Source organism: Lotus japonicus, chromosome 4 (genome assembly GCF_012489685.1).
Source record: "Lotus japonicus ecotype B-129 chromosome 4, LjGifu_v1.2".
Taxonomy (NCBI): Eukaryota; Viridiplantae; Streptophyta; class Magnoliopsida; order Fabales; family Fabaceae; genus Lotus; species Lotus japonicus.
This window is the reverse complement of record NC_080044.1, coordinates 35,893,639-35,918,541: the sequence shown is the minus strand read 5'-3', so window position 1 is coordinate 35,918,541 and position 24,903 is coordinate 35,893,639. Positions and strand designations below refer to the sequence as shown.

General features: G+C 37.5%; 1 protein-coding gene across 4 annotated transcripts; it reads left to right on the top strand.

Annotated features, from left to right (window-relative positions):
• Positions 1–1,254: 1,254 nt before the first annotated feature.
• LOC130713603 (paired amphipathic helix protein Sin3-like 4) lies at positions 1,255–18,986 on the top strand. Of its 4 annotated transcripts, none has more exons than XM_057563379.1 (25): positions 1,255–1,484; positions 1,703–1,777; positions 1,909–1,978; positions 2,542–2,691; positions 2,830–3,016; positions 3,278–3,376; positions 3,508–3,672; positions 3,756–4,077; positions 4,531–4,667; positions 5,714–5,789; positions 5,874–5,903; positions 6,032–6,297; positions 6,406–6,560; positions 6,765–6,892; positions 6,987–7,241; positions 7,667–8,362; positions 9,988–10,049; positions 11,924–12,559; positions 12,649–12,746; positions 12,836–12,974; positions 13,063–13,215; positions 13,359–13,522; positions 13,612–13,720; positions 13,884–14,064; positions 18,622–18,986. In XM_057563379.1, exons 3-24 carry the CDS (start codon positions 1,911–1,913, stop codon positions 14,037–14,039), a joined length of 4,251 nt encoding a protein of 1,416 aa, XP_057419362.1. In that variant the 5' UTR covers positions 1,255–1,484; positions 1,703–1,777; positions 1,909–1,910; the 3' UTR covers positions 14,040–14,064; positions 18,622–18,986. The 4 variants fall into 4 exon arrangements, with proteins under 4 accessions (XP_057419362.1, XP_057419360.1, XP_057419361.1 ...); XM_057563377.1 differs by having other exon boundaries at positions 9,979–10,049; positions 18,625–18,986; XM_057563378.1 differs by lacking the exon at positions 18,622–18,986 and adding an exon at positions 17,174–18,599 and having other exon boundaries at positions 9,979–10,049.
• Positions 18,987–24,903: the final 5,917 nt, after the last annotated feature.

The following is a 24,903-nucleotide window of genomic DNA, read 5'->3' as shown; positions in this document are numbered from 1 at the left end:
AATTCCCTTAATACCCTCTCTTATAAAGAGATAGTCAAAGTATGATAGTATTTTCACACCTACTAATTGTGAAACATTTCACACTCAATGAGTGTGAAACGCTTAAAACGAAAGGAATAAGGTGAAGAGAGAATTAACATACTCGATTCACACAATTGTGTTTCACACTCAAGGGTGTGAAACACAATTCAAGTTCGCACTCAAGATCACTAGTGTGAATGGACCAATTGTTGAAAATTTTATTTTAAATTTTAAATTTTTTCGTTTCTTTAGAATTAGATTTCACACTCAAGTGTGTGAAACATTTTCAAATTTCACACTCAAAAGTGTGAGTTATTGAACTGTTAATATATTTTTTTCTTATATTTTCATTTCACACTCAAGAGTGTGAAATCTTTTCAAATTTCACACTCAAGAGTGTGAAGGAACCAACTGTTAAGAATTTTATTTTTAATTTTAAATATTTAGTTTTTTATAATTAAATTTCATACTCAAGTGTGTGAACATTTTCAAATTTCACACTCAAGAGTGTGAGTTATTGAACTATTAATAATTTTATTTTTTAAAATTAATTTTTTATTTTTTTATATTTTCATTTCACACTCAAGTGTGTGAAATATTTTCAAATTTCACCCTCAAGAGTGTGAAGGAACCAACGGTTAAGAATGTGAAAATGTTTCACACTCATTGACATTTTCACACTCACTGAGTGTGAAACACTTAAAACGAAAAGAAGAATGTGAAGAGAGAATGAACATACATCGGTTCACACTTATAAAGTATGAAATGTTTTCACATATATTAAGTGTGAAAAGTTGCAACGAAGAAAACTATGAGATGAGAGTAAAAGTGAAGGGTGGTGTGATAAACAAAAATGATGGTAGTGATAAGGTAGGAAAAAGATATGTTTGGAATAAATTAAATTTTAAAGGGTATTTGAGATATTTTAGTGTATAAAGGAGGGTGAGGGATTAATTGAGGAGGTGTTAAAACTAATGCCCTTCATTCATACAACTGACATCAAATCTAACGCCTAATTTGTGACAAGCAAGCAACCCACATCTACTTTTGTGCCACGTTACTAGAGCTAATTTACAACGGCGAGGTTGCCCAATTTGCCACTCGCCTAGAATCTTGATTAGCCCTAATTCCATTTCACAAAAAATAAAATATAAAAATTACGTCAAAATGATATACTTCCCACCACCAGAAGAGCTCAATTTCTCGTTCCCTAGTATTTATATCGAGAGTATGCGTGTTTTGTGTTATTACTTATATCCCAATCCCCTCACATATATACAACACAACACAACACAACACATCTCACATTGTGAACTCTTCTCTTCTCCCTTGTTTGTTGTATATTCTCCATTCTTTCTCTGTTCTGTGAAATAAAAGAGATTTTCCCCCTTTGTGTTTCAAAGTGTGAAACTTTGCAGCATAAGGATTGTGTTCAGGTTCTAATTCTTCTGTGTTACTCAAAGGTTCGTCTTCTATTTCTAATTTTTGCTTAATTTTTTGTGCGTTTCTTATCTATCTGATGGAAAAGCTTGTTGTGTTATGGAGGACTTTGCATATGAAGAGTTCGTGCACTGCTCAATCTTCACCCTGTGAATTTTTGCTTGAATCGTCTCTTGTGTGCTCACCATGTTGCTTTGCATTGAAGTAATGCGAAATTTGCTTTTTTTATTCTCTTTGCTAGGATTTGGCGTGATCTGTCTGCAATTTTGCGGTTGGAATTCTCGATCGTGTTTGATGCCACTGTGAATTCCCTCTGGTTAGATCCGCTTTTTTGCTATAGCTTTTGTTCGATTTTGCGGCTTAGGTTTCAATTCATGGATTTTTTATTTTTTAAATTGTATTTGAGGTTGAATGCATCTTCATTTGGTGTGTGTTTGTTTTTGATAGAGATGAAGAGGTCCAGAGATGATGTGTACTCACAACCCAAACGGCCCATAGTGTCCTCTAGAGGAGAACCGTAAGTACTTATCTTCTTACCCCTTGTTGAAACAGTTGCACCATCAGCTACTTTTACACTATGATAATTGTTTGGTATTTTTAATCTGCTCTTCAGGTTTAGTCTCTGGCTTAGTTTCAACTATACTTCATTTTCTTTTATGTTTGACTTGGTGAGATGAGACCAGATGTTTCTTTGTTGGAAGATTAATATGCATTTTCTCATTATATGCATCAAAGAACACTAATTATGTGCAATTTTGAGTAATCCTAATCCTTTGGTGTATTTGATACATGCCAGTTTAGTTTTCTCTAGAGCTTTTGAACATTCTAGAATAAATAGCATGTCCCGTTGACTTGGACTTTACAACGTAGAGACGGAGAAAAAAAGAGAGAGGATAAATGCATTGTAAAACTAGAGAAACTGCAATTGAGATTAACTCTTGACTTTCTAGATCTTCTACACTTCTGCTACATTCAACACTCTTTCGTTAAATTATGTGATATACTGATAATTTGTAAAAAATATTTTGTCATCAATTTGTTCAATGGACTAAATAAGTTTTAAAATTTTGTTGGATGAAGCTCGGGACAACCCCAGATGATGAGTGGTGGTCAGAAACTGACCACAAATGATGCCTTAGCATATCTCAAGGCAGTAAAGGAAATGTTTCAAGATAATAGGGAAAAGTATGATGACTTTTTGGAAGTTATGAAGGATTTCAAGGCTCAAAGGTTTGATCTTGTTGTACTACATCTTCCCACCTCCAAGCATTTCTTTTCGTTTTTCTTTTTTTGGTTATATTTTGTAGGTGGTGGGGATCTGGATTTTGTTAGCTGAAATTGATTTTTGTCTCTTTTATGCATTTGTAGAATTGATACAACAGGTGTCATAGCAAGAGTGAAGGATCTCTTTAAAGGGCATAAAGATCTAATTTTGGGATTTAATACCTTCTTGCCCAAGGGATATGAAATCACACTTCCATTAGAGGATGAACAACCTCCCCAGAAGAAGCCTGTTGAATTTTCTGAAGCAATAAATTTTGTGGGCAAGATTAAGGTAAAAAAAGATTGTTCAATTTGATGCCATTTAGGTATTTCTTCCAACATGTTTGTGCACAATAATACATGATAGAGAAGAAAAACAGTGTTATGGACCATTGGAATGCTTGCCTATTTAAATGTAGGCCTCTGAAATTGTTAGTGATATGCTTCAGCAATCTACTGTTGCAACTTGGTCAAAGCTTTAATGCATTATAGCAAGATCATCCCGTTATGGACTGCTTATCTTTTGATCCTTATTGGGTTCTTTTTCATGCAGACACGTTTTCAAGGCAATGATCGTGTTTATAAGTCGTTTCTAGACATATTGAATATGTACAGAAAGGAAACCAAGTCTATCAACGAGGTTTACCAGGAGGTCTGCTCTATCTATGTTATCATGTTATAGTCAGGCGAACTTGTTATATTTTTCTTTCTATTTTTTTCCTTCTCAGGGTAGGTCTTGTCATTCTTTAGACACTCATTTTAATCATAAATTGGACTTTGCAGGTTGCAGCACTTTTCCAGGACCATGCTGATCTACTTGAGGAGTTTACACATTTTCTTCCTGATACTTCAGGAACAGCCTCTACTCATTATGCGTCTGCTCGAAATTGTCTCCTTCGTGATAGGAGTTCTGCAATGCCAACAGTGAGGCATATGCATGTTGATAAGGTTCATCCCTCTCCTTATTCTTATTTCCCTGTGATTTATATAGCTTCTCATTAAAGCTAAATTTTTTTCTATCTCTATGCTAGAGAGAAAGGAGCATGGCTTCACATGGTGATCGTGACATTAGTGTTGATCATCCTGATCCAGAACTTGATAGGGGTTTGACAAGGGCTGAAAAGGAGCAGAGAAGGCGTGGTGAGAAGGAAAAGGACTATAGAGAAGAGAGAGACAGGAGAGAACGGGAAAGGGGTGATAGAGATTTTGATCATGATGTTAGTCGGGAACATTTATCTCACAAGCAAAAAACTAGCTGTAAGGCTGAAATCTCAGGTGCTGAACCATTACATGATGCAGATGAGAATTTTGGCATGCGCCCTAACGCTTGTGAGGATAAAAGTTCTTTGAAAAGTGAGCATGTCAATACTTTTGGTTTTAAATCTACAAGCTGAAATAGAATCTTTATTTACCTTTTCAAACAAGTTTTTTGAATTTCTGATTTGCAATGGTAACAGTGGAAATACCTTCAATTGCATATTACGTTCACTTGGGAAGAAATAAAAGGAAGAGGACCCATAGCATGTTAAAAGTTATTATCTAATTAAAAAATTTATATTCACTTTTCTACTACTTATGATGGTAAAAGGTAAAGAAAAAGTTATTAACTCTGCTTTTGATATCTATATTTGAGAAATGCATGCTGTAAAGGCTATATAAATTACAAAGTTTTATCCATGTTTTACTTATAAGAAGAAGAAAATCCCTTTTGTATTTTATTTGTTAATGTTCTTTTATTTGTTGGATAGTAATTTTAACTCCATTTTCCTTTTAAAATTTATTTAACTTAAAATTTTGTCATCTCAGATATGTGGAGTCAAGTGCTTGCTTTCCTTGAAAGAGTCAAGGAGAAATTACGAAATCCTGAGGATTACCAGGAATTTTTGAAGTGTCTACATATCTACAGCAGGGAAATAATTACCCGACAAGAATTGCAGTCATTGGTATGGCTCATACGTCTTACGTTTATTAGGCCCCGTTTGGAAGAGCTTATTTGAGCTTATCTGATAGCATAAGCGCTTGTGTAAGTGTTTGGGAGAGCTTATATAAACAGCTTATGGCCACCATAAGCTGTTTTGAGCTTATTTTCATAAGCTACTCAGGATAGCTTATGAAAAAGAGCTTACGCTTATATATAGCTTATTTTCAATTTATTTCAATAAATTTTTAAAAATAGATTATGAATAAGCGCTTATCTCATAAGCGCTTATGGTCATGTTAAGCTGTTTTTCCAAACGGGGCCTTAGGCTACTTTTCTGGCTTTATTAACATATCCAAATATATCCCATCAAATGCTTTCGAATTTAATTAGGCCGACATTGAACATTGACCTTTAATAAAAAATAATGGTAAAATGTGGAAATGAAGAAGAATTAGCTATGGGAAAATAAAAGAGATTCTTGCACAAGCCTGTCTATTTCTTTTTTGCATGAAAGGTAAAGTGAGAGTAGTCAATCACAATGGTTATATGAGGGTGGATGGTGGACATTAAACAAAGGGATGTGTTATTTCCTAAATGATCATTTGCTCCTTAGTAGTTTCAGTTTTGGCAGTTGACTTCAAAAAGAGAAGCTGGACTTGCCTTTTTACTTGCTCCTTATGCTTGTGTATGTTTCATCTCTTCCTAGAATATAGCCTGACAATTTTGGGCAAGTCTTTAGTCCATACACTATACACCATCAACTAAGATCAACTTGCTATGCCGCAGATTACTTCAACTTTATAATTTGCTAAGCTTTGATTTATGTAACTGGATTATATGTTTTATCCATTAACTAATGTTGCAATAGAACAACTAAATATTAGGTTCTATGAAGAGCTTTCCAAATACATTCAACTTCCAACCATTCTTGAACATAGGCTGAGGTTTACTCCATTCAGTTTAGGATCAGCTTGACCAGAGTCTGGCATTCATTCTTCTCACATTGAAACTTTTTCTGTTGAAGCGTACTTTATATAATCGCTAACAACTGGTAGCTTATTCTTCCAGGTGGGTGATTTACTGGGAAAATATGCTGATGTGATGGAGGGATTTGATGAATTTTTGACACAATGTGAGAAGAATGGTAATGTTCAAACTAATTTTCCACTGTTTACGAAATCTAGTTTTTCTATTTAAATATTCTTTCTAATCAAGTGCTGTGTTGCAGAAGGATTCCTTGCTGGTGTCATGAATAAAAGTAAGTAATATGGTATCTCTTTTCTGATAGCTTCAGAATGATGCCCCTCTTTTATCTTTAGATAGCATGAGTTCACATGAATATCTTCTTCATCTCCTGGTGAAAATCTGACCAGTTTTTATTCATAGAGTCCTCATGGAATGAAGGACATGTACTGAAACCGGTGAAGGTAGAGAACAGGGACCAAGATCGTGATAGGGATGATGGGATAAAAGAAAGGGACCGTGAATGCCGAGAAAGAGACAAATCTGCTGCAATTGCTAACAAGGATGTTTCAGTTCCTAAGACATCTCGATATGCCAGCAAGGATAAGTATGTAGCAAAACCTATAAATGAGCTGGACCTTTCTAACTGTGAACAGTGCACTCCAAGTTACCGTCTTCTACCAAAAAATGTAAACTTGCTGTACTTGCTTCTCAATTATGGCATTGCCTGATGTAATCTGACTCTGAGATTGTATTGCTGATTGTGCTCTTTATGTAAATTATTTGTGTTCTCACAGTACCCAATACCATCAGCTAGCCAGAGAACTGAGCTAGGTGCAGAAGTATTGAATGATCACTGGGTTTCTGTTACTTCAGGAAGTGAGGATTATTCCTTTAAGCACATGCGCAAAAATCAGTATGAGGAGAGCCTGTTTAGATGTGAAGATGACAGGTTATTGCTTACCATTGATTTCTATGTATGCTTTAAAATACATATTTTTATATTATTTTATATTGAACGCAGTCATAGCTGCTATACTGATCTACTTTTTGGTTAGTATTGACGTCATTGGATTTATTCAAAGATGTGATTTCCATAAAATATCTATTACTCGCACTTGCACTTTGCTGATATTACTTTAACCTATGCTGGCAGGTTTGAACTTGATATTTTGTTAGAGTCTGTAAATGTGAGCATTAAGCGAGTTGAAGAGCTCTTAGAAAAGATTAATGCTAATACAATCAAAGGAGACAGTCAAATTCGTATTGAGGATCACTTAACAGGTTCTGTGATTTTCAATTAATCAATGAAATTTTATCAAAGAATTTAGGTGCAGTATCCATGTTCTGATATGATTGCTTTTGTGTGTTCTTTTAGCTCTAAACCTTAGATGCATTGAGCGATTATATGGTGATCATGGGCTTGATGTGATGGATGTGTTAAGGAAGAATGCACATTTAGCTTTGCCAGTCATATTGACCCGCTTGAAGCAGAAACAGGATGAGTGGGCAAGGTGTCGTGCTGATTTTAATAAAGTTTGGGCTGAAATATTCGCAAAGAACTATCACAAATCACTTGACCACCGTAGCTTCTACTTTAAGCAGCAGGATACAAAAAGTTTGAGTGCTAAAGGTAAAAGATTGTTTTTCAATTCAAGAACATGGAGTTTGAGGTTTTTTAACTGTTCATATGAATTTGTTTTTTCCATGGTTGCAAATAGTTTGATGGTGCAAGATATCATCTTCGTTTCATTGTTTATTTTTTGTTTATGTCTTCCTCTTTTCTTCACTCTCACACTCCCCCCACTGGGTTCCTTTAAAGCAATTCTTTGCACATAATTTGTTCTATTAGATGCGTTTTCTTTGATTGTATTGATTATCACAACCCAACTTAGTTTCCAGAAACACCATGCAAAGTTGCAAACACTTGCAAAATGAGTGAAATGTTATTGTTTGAGTGCATTGCAGTTTCAACTTTCAATTATTTGGTTATCTTGGTGTAAGAGTTTTTTTTTCATGCTCAAGTCTTGATTCCTTGCTTTCTCTATGCGTTTACAGCCCTACTGACAGAGATTAAAGAAATTAGTGAGAAGAAACGAAAAGAAGATGATGTGCTTCTTGCAATTGCTGCTGGAAATAGAAGGCCTATTCTTCCTAACTTGGAATTTGAGTATTCGGATCCAGAGATTCATCAAGATTTGTATCAGCTCATAAAATATTCATGTGGAGAAATTTGTACAACTGAACAATTGGATAAAGTTATGAAGATTTGGACAACATTTTTAGAATTCATGCTTGGCGTTCCTTCTCGACCCCACGGTCCCGAGGATACAGAAGATGTTGTCAAGGATAAAAATAATTCTACTAGAAGTGACACTGCAAGTGCTGCTGAGGGTGATGGCAGTCCTGGTGGTGGTGCTACCATAATGAATCCAAAGAATCTTAACACTAACAGAAATGGAGATGAGAGTGTTCTTCTAGAACGATCAAGTTCTTGCAAAGAATGGGAAACAAATGGGGATGGTGGGATTAAGGAGGATAATTGTTTTGAATTAGACCGTACCACACGTAAAACTGAAACTTTGGGAAGTGGTTCACAACAAGGTAAAATTCATATACGTGCATCTGTGCTTGATGATGTATCAAGAGTCAATAAACAAGATCATTCCATTGAACGGTTGATGAATGCTAATGTCTCACTGTCCTCTGGAGTGGAGCAAAGTAATGGAAGAACATATGTGGATAATGCATCAGGTTGGAAACTTGATTTTAGAATAATGATGCTAGTTGATGCTTATAATACTATTTGTCTTAATACTTGGTCATTAATCATTACATGTTTTAGGATTAGTATACTTGATTTTAGACAAGTACCTTTAGAAATTTGTTAACATGCTCCCTCAGGAAACATTCTTTTAAGATATTAAATTTTTAAAAAATCTATTGAATGAAAACGCAAGCAATTATTATCCTGAAATTGTGAACAAACATCAAATGCTTTCTTTGTTGAATAATTAAGATGAGTAATTTAGTAGTAAATGCTATTTTTATTCCTTAGCCTAGGTTGTCATATGGGAACACATCACTAAACCCTTGTTATTAGTATTGTTATCATTGTTATTTGTATTGTTGGGAGTTATATCTCATTAGGAATGTATGTACTAGTTGGACTAGACTTGTCTTCATCGAAAATTTAGTATAAATAAATGTATTAGCTTAGTGTTTATCACATTTCATGTCATGAAAATTATCAGCATCATTCATGGTCATATTTCTCTCTTTCCATCTTTTCCTTATAATTGTAATATTTACTATTTAGCCCAAATATTTAATACTAGGAAATGGATAGAATATGTCACAAAAATTGCATGTTTTCCCCCAACCAATGTCACAATGTCACCAAAATCATCATTAGCCCAATTCAAAAGAAATTGGGGGCTCTATACAATCGCCTACTATTTACTAGCAATACTTACTGTATCATTTTCACCTACCCCATTCCCATCATCCAAACCAGCCTTGTTTTTAAGCCTGGTCCATCAATGGATGACTCTGCCAGTTCAACAAATCTACTACCATCTTAAAGTGGAATATTGTACATCTTCATTAATATGCTCCAACCTTGTGTCTTCTTTAGTATAGGATGACTCTGCCAGTTCTTCCAATCTACTACCATCTTTTAGTGGAATATCGTACATCTTCATTAATATGCTCCAACCTTTTGTCTTCTTTAGTGTATCCTATATCTCTCCTAGATTGAAGTCGAGGTTGGAATGCATATAAACCAAATCCCCCATGCGTTTTTTTGATCCATTTTGATTCTCATCAAAGAATTGGAAAAATGAGTTTGTGCTCTAACTCCTCTCAGCAAGGATGAGGAACAAGGTTGGACAAGCTTTAAGTCAAGTTTTTGTTGTTGTATTTCATATGTACAGAAGTTATATCCAAAATGCAACAGTCATCAATTTCTTTCTAAAAATAATACAAAATTGGATGATACTCCGGATATGTAGCTGGATCGGGGATCGAGATCCTCTGTCCCCCAATGGTGTCTTTCCCTTTCCCAACTAATGAAATAATTCCATGTCAATAAAAAAAATACATGGATATGATATTTAAAACCTTACATGGGTGATTTTTAATTGACATGGCTCAATTCCATTGGAGGGACAGGAAATGAGACTATTAAGGGGCAGAGGATCTTGATCCCAGTATCAGATGTTGGATCTGGAATCTCATCAATACTATAGCAAGTTTGAAGTATTTGGGCTCCATAATATTGAATGCTTGACCATTAATGTTTTCTTTGATTTTCAACTGTTTCTCTTTGATGATGCATGGAGATTTGATTTGCATATTTTTTCTGCTAGGACTTACAGCAACTCCATCTAGACCTGGTAATATTTCTGGCGAGGGAGGACATGAATTACCGTCATCAGAGGTATGCTTAGCTCCCTTTGCAGCTTATATCAATATATTTTCAAGATAATGTGGATATGGAAATATTCATCTTATGATGATTAATTTTGATTCAGTATTAGCATAGGAATTATACACGATCAATGAATCAGTTGAGTGCCCACCTGTTCAAAAATCAAAATGACTTGCTACATGTGAAGGATATGGCAATTTCTTGTTACTGATAGCATATTGTTATCTTAATTATGTGTATTTTTAGTTCTAATTCATATAAGATAAAAGTCTGGTGGCCAGAAATGTTGTATATTATATGTGGACTTTGGAAGGATGCATTTGGCTTTTTACAAATACTCTCTGTTTCTCCCTTTTACAAGCATTCCTCATTGACATTTTCCCTTGCACTTGACTTTCAATTAAAGTTAATTGAATTAGAAATGTGGAACTTGTATATTGCAAACTGGATTCTTGACTTCTATATGATTTTTTGTCTTCTTGCTTTTGTTAAGATGATTTTCTGATTAGTATATTAGCCCAAGTCATTATTCTTTTAGCACGTGGATTGCATATCGTTTGTAACAATATCTTGCTCCTATACAATATACATAAACGCGGAGCCATGAGTTGTTGATTTCCAAAAAGAAAAAAGCATCAAGAACACTGTCACGAACCTACCATGTCTGAAGTCTAAGCTGGTGAAGAAAGTACATGAATGATTTTATATCTAACAAGCCACCTCATGCAAGAGCCTTTTAGGCTATGAGTGTGGATAATGCATAAGCTGTTGTCTTGTCCGTAATACGGTGCTATGGTCCAATTATGTCAAGAGTTGTTCGGTAAAAGTACATGAGTGATTTCATTTTATATCTATCAAGCACCTTTTTTTTAACAAGTTGGCCTGGCCCACATCATAAATCTGGTAGCATGTATATGGTTTGTAATTTTGTAGAATTATTTTACTGCTATCTATTTGATCATCATAATTAATTTATATTTTATGACTTGAATGTTAAGCCATGTGTTTCCATTTGCAAAAGAGTATCAAGGGCACTATTTCTTTTGTACTTGAGTTTATGGGACTTTTTGTGATTGCCATGCTGCTGAGGTTCTAAGTAGCACCCATATTATAAATAGGCTTAATTGCAACTTTGGTCCCCGACGTTTACCAATGCCACGATTTTGGTCCCCCACCTAATTTAATTACATGGATGGTCCCCGACGTTGTAGGTCGTGTGCAATGTTAGTCCTACTGTTTATTTCTTAATGGAGGAGGCTTACGTGGACGTCCAGTTGGAGAGAGAAATGAGGTATGAGGAGAGAGGGAAGCACGTGAGTATCACGTGACCCTTATCTGAACCCATTATACCCAAACCCCTGACCTCCCTGGAACGAAGAAGGTAACGCGATTTAGATCCCTAGGGTTTCATATTTGGGTATAATGGGTTCATATAAGGTTCACGTGAGTTCACATGATACTCACGTGCTCCCCTCTCTCCTTAGATCTCATTTTTCTCTCAAACTAGACGTCCACGTAAGCCTCCTCCATTAAGAAATAAACGGTAGGACTAACGTTGCACGCAACCTACAACGTCGGGGACCATCCATGTAATTAAATTAGGTGAGGGACCAAAATCGTGGCATTGGTAAACGTCGGGGACCAAAGTTGTAATTAAGCCTTATAAATATATTCCTTGAGCACTGAAGATTAAACATTAATGTGCTTTTGTTATTAAAAAATTAGTAAATTCCTTGAGCTCTCAACAAAATGTGAAATCAGTCTGGAGTTTGGATTCTGTTTCTCTTCCTTCATTTTATGTCTTGTCAGATTTGCTCTGTTGTACACCCGTAACAGTATTGGAAACAATGTCCTCATTTTTATCTTTATTCATGATGACTTAGGGGGTTGATTCTACAAGACCAGTTACATCTACAATTGGGGCCATCATCGAAGACACCAAAGGTCACAGGTATAATGAAGAATCAGTTAGACACTTGAAAAGTGAAAGAGAAGAGGGTGAATTATCTCCAAATGGAGACTTTGAAGAGGATAACTTGGCAGTTTATGGAGATGTTAATTTGAAGGCAGTTCAAAAGGGAAAAGATGGTAGTACGAGTCAACAATACCAAAATAGACACGGAGAAAAAAGTTGTGGTGAACCCGAAGGAGAAAATGACGGTGATGATGAACATGAAGAAAGTCCTCATAGATCATCAGATGACAGTGAAAATGCTTCTGAAAATGGTGATGTTTCTGGTACTGAATCTGCTGATGGTGAGGAGTGTTCTCGGGAAGAACATGAGGAGGATGGGGATCATGAACATGATAACAAGGCTGAGAGTGAAGGTGAAGCTGAAGGAATGGCTGATGCCAATGATGATGAAGGAGATGGAGCCTCATTGCGATATTCAGAGCGTTTTCTTCTCACTGTAAAGCCTCTGGCAAAACATGTTCTACCAGTGTTGCGTGAGGAAAAAAGGAATGCTCAAGTTTTTTATGGAAACGATTCCTTTTATGTGCTGTTTAGGCTTCATCAGGTACAAATGTGTCAATTTTGCAGTCTAACCTGAAATTTCAGAGCTTATTGTATATTTCTTATACTGCATTTCTTTTGCTAATTTGATAGATATTGTATGAGAGGATTCAAACAGCAAAGGTAAACTCATCTTCTGAAAAGAAATGGAGAGCTTCTAATAATACTAGCTCTACAGATCAATATGGCAGGTGATTTGCCTTAGAAATGTTACATTTTGTTACAATTAGAATGTACATTTGAATATCTATGTAAAGCCTGAGTGCTCTTCATGCTACAGGTTCATGAATGCCCTATACAATTTACTGGATGGTTCTTCTGATAATACAAAATTTGAAGATGACTGTCGAGCTATTATTGGAATTCAGTCGTACGTCTTATTCACATTAGACAAGCTGATATATAAACTTGTTAAACAGGTAACATGATAAAATCCCATTTGTCTCTGCCTTTCCATACCATCCCATCTTCTGTCTGATCTTGAAAATGTGTCGTCCTTTATTTCAGCTTCAAGCTGTTGCCAGTGATGAGATGGATAACAAGCTTCTTCAACTATTTACATATGAGCAATCAAGAAAACCTGGAAAATTTGTTGATTTGGTTTATCATGAAAATGCGCGTGTTCTTCTTCCTGATGAAAACATATATCGTATTGAATGTGTAAGTTTTTATTTGTTCCTCTTCTCTACTTGACTCAGCTTTTGATTTTTTTCTTTTTCGTATTGAACATTTAATAAAATCTCAAATGAAAAGTTGGTAAGTTTTAGATGATATATGACAGTTGTATTTCTTACTCCTTGCAGTCAGCTGCACCTACCCGATTGTCTATTCAACTCATGCGCTATGGACATGATAAACCTGAAGTGGCTGCCGTAACAATGGATCCTAATTTTTCAGCATATCTGCACAATGATTTCCTGTCTGTTGTCCCTGATAAAAAGGAAAAGTCTGGAATTTTCTTGAAAAGGTATTTGATAAGTGTGAAATTTTTTGGTGCCATTGCATCGTGATGCTCAAGTAACCTTTGTATTTATTTTAGTTCTTTTATTTTTGCAGGAATAAACGGAAATATGCAAGCATTGATGATGAACATTCAAGTCAGGTCATGGATGGACTACAAGTCATCAATGGTCTGGAGTGTAAGATAGCTTGCAATTCGTCCAAGGTATTAATAATTTACTTCTGCATATTTATAATTTTCTATGCTATTTGTCCCTAAATATCAGAATGTTAATATTTTTTATCTTGCTCTTTTTTGCTAATACCTTGCACTTTCTGTTTCTGAATTTCAATTTTTTTTCTCCTTGGAACCCATTGCTTGTTGTTAGGTCTCATACGTTTTAGATACTGAAGACTTTTTGTTTCGAACAAGACGAGAAAGGAGAACCTTGCACAAGGACAGTTCATGCCATGAACAGGCAAAGACTTCAATCATTTGTTCAAGCAGAGCTCAGCGGTTCTGCAAATTGTTTTCCATTAATTAATGCTATCCAATTTGAGCAGGATACGGTATGTGATATTTCCTTCATTGCTCAGTGTTGTATTTTGGGTTCACTTATTCCCAGCTTCATGCCTATTATTTTAGTTTATTTACTCTGATGTCTTTTAAGAGTTTTGAACATTCACACTTTCGTTTCTCTTCTATCTCATTTCCTCTTACTTTCTTTTCCTATCTCATAACTTATCATTCATTTCTCTCTTTTCTCCTACTATCTCGTGGAAGTGGATTAGGAGTGTTAAGATTAACTTTTCCTGTCTGTAAATAGCAATTCATTTTTTTGAACAACAAAATTTATTATTAAGAAAGAAAATATTGAGAAACAATCATTCTCAATGGATAAAACTCCTACAATCAAAACTGCCGACCCAAACAAAAACACCCAAACAATATGAAGGCGGAAAAAAGAGCAACCCTATACATCGCAAAGATAGAAACTCACCCTCCCCAAGGACAAACGCCACTAAACTCCACAGCCACAACAACCTAACTATCAAAAGTATCTACACCCCACTATACTCACCTCACCCATTGGCAAAACACTCAAACACATCAATTATTTTTAAACTGATGAATCAACCCCTGCATAGCCTCCTCAGAAGATCCTGGGAACTACATTCCTAGCACCTTCCTTAGAGCCCACACACTTCGAGCTCTAACTTCCAAGCTCTCAATGTCATTTTTGTTTAATCAGTCCAAATTCCTGATACTAATGGCAGCATCCTCACAGGCTCTCCATTGCGCTAAACTTTCATTCGAAATTTCAAAATCTTCAAATGGAGCTGAATTTATATAGAGACACGAGAGAGCATCTGTTAGGATTAATTATATTAGGGTTTAAATTTAGGAATCTATCTTTATAGTATCGTTTATATTAGGATGATATCTCTTATTCTAATAGTATATCTTCTGTATTTCTTAGGGATTAAGTTATTGATATTAGGATTAGTATTATAAATAGGAGTGCCCTCCTTAGGTTAGGGTCATGGATTAGATTATTGAGTTTGTAAAGGGAACCAGCCCTATTGAAGAGGAACCAGCCTCTTGGTTCTAAGAGGAACCAGCCTTTTAGTTCTTATCTATCTTTATTTTCCAGTCTTTTATAAGAAAATACCAAAAATATTCCCTTTTGTCCTATTTTCTCTATAGTTTCTCCACGTTAGGATTTTCGGATCCTAACAATTGGTCCGACCAGCCGGATCGAAATTCCGCCAGCCACCATTACACTTCCTCTTTGATTCTACCACACCTGCCACTTCCAGTTGTCACTTCGCTGCAACAAAACAAAACAGAACTGTTCACCCGCGCACTGTTCACGTCACTGTCCATCTGCCGATTTGGGTTTTGCTTACACGCACCTGTCCATTCACGCTTTGATTTGCTGTTCTGGGCGATAATTTTATTTTATTTCCAGAAGTTCTTGCCATCATGGTCCTTTCAATGGAAGAATGGAAGACTATTGTCGAGGAGTTTCCCAAGTTTGACGGAGTGGATCCGATGTCTTGGATTGCTCGGGCCGAGAAAATCTTTGAGGTCCACAATTTGCAGCGGGATCTAGATAAGTTGCAATTGGCATCCCTTAGCATGGACGGGGAGAAGGCCACTAATTGGTTTTATTGTTGCTGTTATCAAGATCTCAATCTCACTTGGAATCGCTTCATCTCCCTCTTGCTTCAACGTTTTGGTTACGGGTATCGTGCTAACGTTTACAAGAGGCTGAACACTCTCCGACAAAGAAGTACTGTTGACGCTTATGTGCGGGAATTTGAAGCTGTGGTGGCCCATGTTCCTTGTCTTTCTGAAGAGCGGTTGTTGGAGACTTGGAGTGTTTTCGGTGGGGCCTCAAACTGATGGCTCGTCATAGGTTGCGTTCTTTCCGTCCTACAACTTTGTTGCGTGCCATGGAGATTGCTAGGGAAATTGATGCAGAATTTAGCCTCGCTGAAGAACAATAACTGGCTCCAGAGGCTTCTCTCTCCCCTCCTTCTCACACCGAAGGGGAAACCGTTGCTAGTAATTCGGTGGAAGAAGAAGGCATACTCAAGGAGGACTCAAGCGAAGACGTTTTGAAGGAGGACTCAAGCAATCAACATGTGGCGCTTACTTCTGAGATTTCTAAGGAGTCCAAGCAAGACACTACTTTTCCGCTAGAAGGTCTCCAAGAAGATGCTGCCAATATGCCCCACATTTCTAGTATTCAACTTTTTGGAAGCACAATCTCTATGGTAGATGCTCCGTTGTCAATAACTGTGAATGCTATTATGATTGAAAAGTTTGGCAATGCAAGCGTTTTCAAACATCCGGGTACACAATTAACTATGGGCTTTGTGGACAAAGATGACCACTCGACGCAGAGGGGCGAGCCCTCAATGCAGATGCAACTATGGGTCCTCAATGTGCTGTCCCAGCGACCTCCTCCAATGCCCCGCCAGATATGAACACTTGGACAGTTGGTGTTTTGGCGCTTCACTCGGTTTGCCGCCTACAATGGGACCCGGGAGGAGAAGTTTGGATCTACTATGCTACTTCCAACCTTGAGGACAAAGTCTATTTTAGGGGGGGGGAGAGTATTGTTAGGATTAATTATATTAGGATTTAATTTAGGAATCTATCTTTATAGTATCTTTTATATTAGGATGTTATCTCTTATTCTAATAGTATATCTTATGTATTTCTTAGGGATTAAGTTATTGATATTAGGATTAGTATTATAAATAGGAGTGCCCTCCTTAGGTTAGAGTCATGGATTAGAATATTGAGTTTGTAAAGGGAACCAGCCCTATTGAAGAGGTACCAGCCTCTTGGTTCTAAGAGGAACTAGCCTCTTAGTTCTTATCTATCTTTATTTTCCAGTCTTTTATAAGAAAATACCAAAAATATTCCCTTTTGTCCTATTTTCTCTATAGTTTCTCCACGTTAGGATTTTCGGATCCTAACGGCATCAATATTTGTTTTTCTTTTGGCCCTTTACCCTTTCCATTTTGCAACCGCAATTTTTTTTTTTATTCTGTTCAACCTGTTTCCCATAAAAAATCATGTAAATGCTTTTTAATTCCTTCTCCCATCCCCTTTTATTGTTATCAGTAACTGTAAAATTTTCCTCTTTCAAATTTTCTTCAGCCAAGGACACATCTGACGCAAAAGGGATTCCTTTATTGGGACCTGCTGAAGAATTGTTTCCCTCATACCAATCTAAATTTCCACCAAGATACATTGGCCTTGATTCACTAATCATGCTAATCCTTCTACAAACTGAGGGGTGAGATCATAAAACGAGCAAATAACCCAAGACATTTCACAGCCATGTTGGAATCCAAGGCGGTTAATTAGATACGCAGCAAATTGGCCACACAATTCAGCCGATCTAAAATCATAATCCACCAGCGAATAATCTCGATCAACACCTCCCTCATTAAAAACACTGATCCATTGAGAAGCCGAAGAGGTAGACAGGAGCTTTGTATCTGCAACAAAACGGCTTGCACAGTTCACGACACAGGTGGCGCTGCCATTCCCCAAAACCAAAACAATTGATGTTCCCATTTCATTAAATGCCCGGTTATGAACCACAACCGCATGGAAAAATAAGGTTTTGATTGCCTCCTCAGTTCCCCGCTCCGGATGAGTAGGATCCAATTTGTCTATCTATGGGGTTTCGACCTGAGTCAACTGCCGTCTGAGATTGAAAATTTACACCTCAACACACTTCACCTGAAATCGCTTTCATCAATGTTAATGGAAAAACCAGAATTCTGGGAGTTCACCAGAGAAGACATATCCATGGTGGCCTTGCTGGGAAAACCTGGGTCTCATCTTCTTGACAATTAATTCTCGAACTCCCTATTCACCATCACTTTCCCTCCTTTTATGACATTCGGCTGAATTAACCTCTTGGTCACTCATTGATTCTTCCAACATGAAATTTGAATCCTTTTGAAAAGACCCTGGATTTGACACTCCATGATCAGACGTAACTGATCAAATTGTAAGGATATTTTATGAATCACACCATCAACTAAGACATTAATTTCCTTTTCTTGCAAAAGAGGTGTTGGGGGAAATAATTAGGAACCTGGCATAATCTAGCCTTTTCCTTTGGGCTGTTATACTATCTAAGAGATGAAAGTACCGAACCTGTTAGCAATGCCAGCAAAAAAGCTCATATTTCCATGTGTGAAGACCGAAGAGGCGCCTTCCAAGCCTTGATCCATAACAAATGGTTTGGATTAATTTCCCCTGCATCCCATGGTCTTACCAGAGTAAACTTTTCTGCTAAGAATTCCTATGCATCCTCCAAAATACTCAGCATCTCTTCCCTGCTGTCGAATTTGAGAATATACTCATTTGCTCCCAATTGTTTAATTTTGAAACAAGTTAAGGCATTCCTGAGAAAGAATTCTTGTACAACTTCAATGCTTTGCACCTCTTCTAAGACTCTAACAGCCACCCTTGGGACCCAGTCTTTAATTTCAGAAGAGGTTATCTATAAATAGCAATCCATAATATTTTTCAAGTTCACTTGTTTTGTGAGAAAAGCACCTGTTAATTGCAGTTTTTTTGTCCTTCAGTAGTTTTGGTCATGCAGAAGTGGCAGAGACGCCAGATGCATCACATTCAGGAAAGTGAGAAGCAAAGGATGTGTTTCTTGAGTATTTCACATCTTCAATACATCATCCAAATATGGCATACAAGAAGGGGAGATGAAGCACCGGAGATTGTATGTAGTATACTGTGACATCACTGATGAGTTACAATCATGTAAATAGAGGTAATTTGTGATGAAAGTAGGAGGACATTTTTTATACGTTCATCCATGTTTTTGCTGTCTTAATAAGTTCAAATTTTTTTCTTCCTTTAAATTCTCATTTCTGGTATGTAAACTGGCACCTTGATTCGCTTATAGTTACTTATCGTAGCGACTTTGATGGGTTAATTGGCTTCCCGGCTAGTGTCTGTGGTCAATGTTTAAATTGTAATGTGGCTATGGTTTTCTCGAGGAGCTAAATTTTGAAGCTGTTGCAAAATAATTGCATGGAGAAGTATTTTTTGAAATGTGCATGGAGAAGTATTAGACTCCTTTGAAATAGTTTATTTGAACATATTTAGAGGGCCTTTAAGAAGCACAAGTGCTTTTGCGTAAAGTTACATAACAATCTTTTGACTTGCTATTATAGGTAATTCTTTTATTTTCTTCTAATAAATCTTAATGAATTTCATTTACTAACTTAATTAACTCAGCAAATTAAATGCAACATTCATCTTATTCCTCCTACTTCATCAACCTTCATCTTCTTTCTCCCAACCCAGCCTTCAAAATTAGAAACCCAACACCATTGAAGTCCACCCGGCACCACTACCATCAAACCCCTTTCACCTAACACTACCACCACTAGAACCCCAGACCCTCTTCCACCAACACCAAACTCCCTCAGCTTTCATTTTCTTCCTCCTACCAAAGCAAGCCTCAAAGAGAAAATAATGTCGAAAAGTGTCGAGTTCCAAGTCATAACTTCTCCTGACCATGGGATGAAAACGCATGCACCAGAAAATGGCAAACGAACTGGAGATGATGTCCGTGAATCTATAAGTGACGTCCCAGAAACACCATTGCATAGTGCATGGAGCTCTTGAGTCTTGCGTGACATCCCCAAAACCTCAAAAAAAAAAAAAATCAACCCTCAATTTAACTATTCATTTTTTAAAATCAGTTTCGTTGAATCAATGAAATCAAATGCCAAATTAAAAAAAACCATTACTAATTATTTATGTGAGTGACAGACACAGTTATACTCACAAATGTAGGTTGGGTCCTAAGGTCCGAAGTGGAGTTCTCATAGGGGGGTACCATGTGGAATGGTAGACTTCTATTATGGGAGTTACTGTTTACATGAGCTTTGTAGGAATTATTTTCTGATAAAAACAACGGATACCAGATCCTTTCAAGAACAAAAAATAAAATGTGGAAATTTCAGAGAAACAAGAATGCTTTCTCTGCCCTATGGCTTCAGCCACCCCCATGATTATCCAAATGTTTGGATCATCTCATCCTTCTCTCCCTTCTAATGTTCTCCCCTCTTTCCTTCAATATTCTACCTTCTGTCAACTCTGTTAGATTCCTTTTCCCTCCTAAAGTACTTCTTCCAACACAATTCCAACATAATCTTAAGCTGTTGGGTTAGGACACATAAATGGTTATATTATACTTCTAACACGCTCTCTCATGCAAGAGCCCACCCGGGCTCTGTAATCAAAGAAAAGATTAAGAGAGAAAGAAGGAGGAAAGAGAGAGTGTAAGAGAGAGATATTCGTAGTAACCAATTCCGGATAATGGCACGTAGCGGCCGACCCCAAAAGTGGGATAGCGGGATGGCTGCTACTCTGATTTTTCATATATAATTTTGTATAATTAATTGTTTAAAAGTATATACATATAATTACTAAAACATGATAAATATAACATAAAATTCATATCATGATGAAATGATAGCGAATAGAGGAGGAGGATTCCATGCTGGAAGAGGAGAGAACCGCAGGTTAACAAACTGAATTGATTGAGAATAGAAAAATAAAGAGGAAAAGAATGGAAAGAAAACTAGAGGAATAGAAAGATTAAAAAAAAAAACATAGTAGAACAAGGGCCCAAGGAAAACATGGGCAATGGTTACTGGAGATAGGCTGAAAGTCACCGCACAGTGTTCGCCGGAAGTTGGACGGTGCTCGTCGGAGGTCGGGCTGTGGCCATGGGTGCTGATCGACGGTGACTCAAGCAGGTCGCACGATGACCATAGATTCTGGTCGAGTTCAACTCATTCGCGGAGAAGAAGATGAGTCGCGAGATGCCTTACTCTTAACATAAACATTATCGCTAACACGCCCCCTTCACCCGGAGCATAGATACTAATCATGCCCAGATTTTTACAAATAAAACTATTACACACCGCATTCAAAGAATTTGTAAACACATCTGCAAGTTGTTCACTTGTCCTAACATAAAAAGTGGATATAAGATTTTGTTGAAGTTTCTCATGGATAAAATGACAATCCACCTCAATATATTCATTTCTTTCATGAAAAGTTAGATTTGATGAGACATGTAAGACAACATGATTATAACACCACAATTTCATTGGAGATATGCTCTAATTCCAATCTTACTCAAGGTTTTGCCTACTCACATAAGTTCACAGGGAGATGCGTGAATTCACGGGCCGGTGAGCGTCATATGAGTTCACGTGTAGAGATGGCGGTGGCGTGTAAGGGCGCGTACGGAGGCGGGTTTGGATGAAACTTGCGCTGAAAGACTGACCTTCGCCGGGCAATCCTTTTGAGGGTGGTCATAGCTGATTCCACCTGCGTGGCGGCGATGGTGGCTGCTAGGCCTATGCAGTGGCGGTGTTGGCTGGAAAAGGCTGTCGGAATGAGGCATGATAGAGGTAGAAGCCATAAATCGGAGATGACACACGGTTTCTGGAAAAAATGTCACCGATAAACAGTTGGTCTACCTGGAAACACATATTAGGTTAGGGATTCTATGAATGTCGACCTCCAATTAGGGATGTATATGAGAGGAGGAATAAGAGAAAGGCTATAGCTTAGCCTTATAGCGTTTTCTGTTATTAGAAACAATTAGTTGTTAGCTCAGCTTACCTGTTTCAGTTACTGTTATTACAGTTAGTGTTGGTATAAATAAAGAGGGGAACGAAAGTTAGACTCAGTTAGGAATTAAGTTGGAACTAGGAGAGACTAGACTCTCGAACATTTCAGAGTGGGAGTTAGGGTTTATCTTTCTCCATTGTTGTACCTTGAGCTTTGGTTCTCACAGCGGTGTCTATTATATATAATAGGTGCAATAAATGATAGTGTCTATTATATATAATAGGTGCAATAAATGTAAACTATCATTGTTACCTACAATTAATATAAAATATCTTACTTATATACAAGATATCTAACACTCCCCTCAAGCTGGAGCATATATGTCATATGCACCAATCTTGTTACATATATAACTCATTTTAGGACCACTTAAAGGCTTGGTTGATATCTGCCAATTGATCGTTTGAACTTACAAAGCTAATGGTGATGTCCCCTAATATGATCTTCTCTCTAATAAAATGACAATCTACCTCAATATGCTTGGTCATTTCAGGAAACACAGGGTTTGAAGCATGATTATCACAAATAAGTGTCATCTGCTTAGTATCTCCCAACCTTAGCTCTTTAAGTAGCTGTTTGAGCCATATAAGTTCACAGCTCACAGGTGGTCGAGGTCATGGCCTGATACTCTGCTTTTGCACTTGACCTAAATTTTTGGGATAATTTTTTTTTGAAAGTAGTTTTTGGGATAATAGGTTGTTTGACATGGTATCAGAACCTTTATGACCAATAGGTCTGGAGTTCGTTCCTTGTCGCCCCCATTTTCGAATAAAATGTGGAATTTCAGCACATGGTAGGTGGATGATAGGACACCAGATATGAGGATTAATGAGTGGGGCTGGCATGATTGCCTTGATTAGTGAGATTCTGTTTATTAGGGGGAATTTCCTTGATTAGTGTTATTTTATATATTAAAAATAAATATCCGTAGCCTATGTGGCGGCTATGTTATTTTAGGGTAATAGTGTTATATAAGGAGGGAGGAGAGCAGGAGAAATGAGGCATGTTTGCTTGTTAGAATTAGGCTAGGAGAGAATTTCTCTCTGGAAAAGAGTCACAGACTCTGGAGTATTTTCTATTGTAGAGCCTTGTGCTCATCTTTTTCTTTCATATTCAATAATAATCTACCTCAGAAATTCTGAGTTCTATCATTGGTTCGAATACCAGATCTGAATTCGTCCATCCACCGTCGCGCGCTGCAGTCCCTGTGAACATTTCACATCTGCGAGCACTGTTCATCCAGATTGTTCCAAGAAGCTAGCGTTGGGTGCAGTCCATGCCACCGAAGATGTCTGACAGAGCTGATGCGTTGGAGGAGTGTATGTTGGCGATGGAAGTTTCGGTGCGCCAATCCTTGGTGGAATTCCGTCAATCGATCCTGAAGGAGTTCGCCAAGTTACGCACTAGTCGACAAGAGGACCGCAACGAATCATCCCTGTCTGAACAAGTCTTTGATGGAGTATATCGAATGGCCGAGGAGAAGGTTGAGCTACCACCGTTCAATGGAAAAGATCCAGTGGAATGGATCACACGAGCAGAGACGTATTTCGACGTGCAAGGTTCAACCAAGGAGGTGAAAGTGAGGTTAACCAAATTGAGCATGGAAGGAGCCACCATCCACTGGTTCAATCTCCTCCGTTAAATAGAGGAGGTTCTGACTTGGGCCAAATTGAAACAAGCCTTGATAGCCCGTTATGGTGGTCGTCAGAGTGACAACCCTTTCGAAGAACTTAAGGATTTGTCACAGACCGGGAGCGTGGAAGATTATTTGGCAGAGTTTGAATTCATATCAACTCAAGTACACCAGTTACCGGAGGAGCATTATCTGGTATATTTCACTAGAGGCCTTCATCCAGAGATTCGGAGACGAGTTCACACCCATAATCTTGTGAATCGCTTGCAAGCAATGCGTCTGGCTCGGGATTTGGAAGTAGATTTACAGGGCGAATATTTTCCAAGAGGTAATGGAACCCAAGCGTGGAAAGGAAACCATGATTGGGGTTAGGGTTATGTTAATAAAGGCGGATCCGAGTCGGTAACCCAAACACCGACAAATTAGGTTTTGGTCTTGGCCCAAGTCTGGGAACCAAATCCAAAGAGAATCTGACTGGGAATTCGACCCAAGGAGAGTCGCGTACTATTGTCCAACAAGGAAGCACCACCAACAACGATCGTTCCTTCACCAATGATCGAAATCGAGGCACCAAACACCTTCCCTATGTTGATCTGATGAATCGCAAGGCACAAGGGCTGTGTTTCAGGTGCGGTGAGGAGTATAATCATCTTCACCAGTGCGCAGAGAAGAAATTGCAATTGATTGTGTTAGGGGATGACGAGAGTGTAAATGAGGAAGGGGAGGTCATCGCGATCGAATTAGAGGAAGGATGAAGTTGTGTTGCAGAGTCAATTTCCTCCTATCAGCCTTGAGGACAAGGCTGTTGTTGTAGGACAGGGCAATGATATGACACCAGATATGATGATTAATGAGTGGGGCTGGCATGATTTCCTTGATTATTGAGACTCTGTTTATTAGGGGAGATTTCCTTGATTAGTGGGATGTGTTATTTTATATATTAAAAATAAATATATGTAGCCCATGTGGCAGCAAAGTTATTTTAGGTTAATAGGTTATATAAGGAAGGAGGAGAGCAGGATAAATGAGGCATGTTTGCGGGTGATAATTATGTTAGGAGAGAATTTCTCTCTGGTAGGGAGTCACAGACTCTGGAGTATTTTCTATTGTAGAGCATTGTGCTCATCTTTTTCTTTCATATTCAATAATAATCTTCCTCAAAAATTCTGAGTTCTATCAGTGGGCCTGTGCATCATCCACACTTCAAGCCCAAAGGGCTCTTGCGTGTGAGATTGTGTTAGGATATAATATAAAACCATTCATTTGACCCTTAACCAACAACTTAAGCTTTCAGGTTCATTTGTCTTTTAACAAGTGTTTTGTACAACATGGAGGGATTGCCATTCATTCCATTGATTGACTGGTTCTACACCTAAACATAATGATCCCATCACCATATTATGTTTTTGCCCGTGGTTGAGTGTGGTAAAAGTGATAGAATTATGCAATCATTTGCATTTTTATAGTTTGACATTAAGGAATTTCCATGTGGCAGGGAGGGTTAAGGAAGGTGTTAATTGTGAACTTCTGTTGAAAGCATAGAGGAAAGTGAGAAGGTTTA

What these genes read in the sequence shown, in the direction of transcription:
- LOC130713603 (XM_057563377.1), top strand. Translation starts at nt 1,911, where the DNA reads ATGAAGAGGTCCAGAGATGATGTGTACTCACAACCCAAACGGCCCATA. An exon ending in GACAAGAATTGCAGTCATTG is followed by an intron (nt 4,668 to 5,713) that starts GTATGGCTCATA and finishes TTATTCTTCCAG; the next exon opens with GTGGGTGATTTACTGGGAAA. An exon ending in GACACAATGTGAGAAGAATG is followed by an intron (nt 5,790 to 5,873) that starts GTAATGTTCAAA and finishes GCTGTGTTGCAG; the next exon opens with AAGGATTCCTTGCTGGTGTC.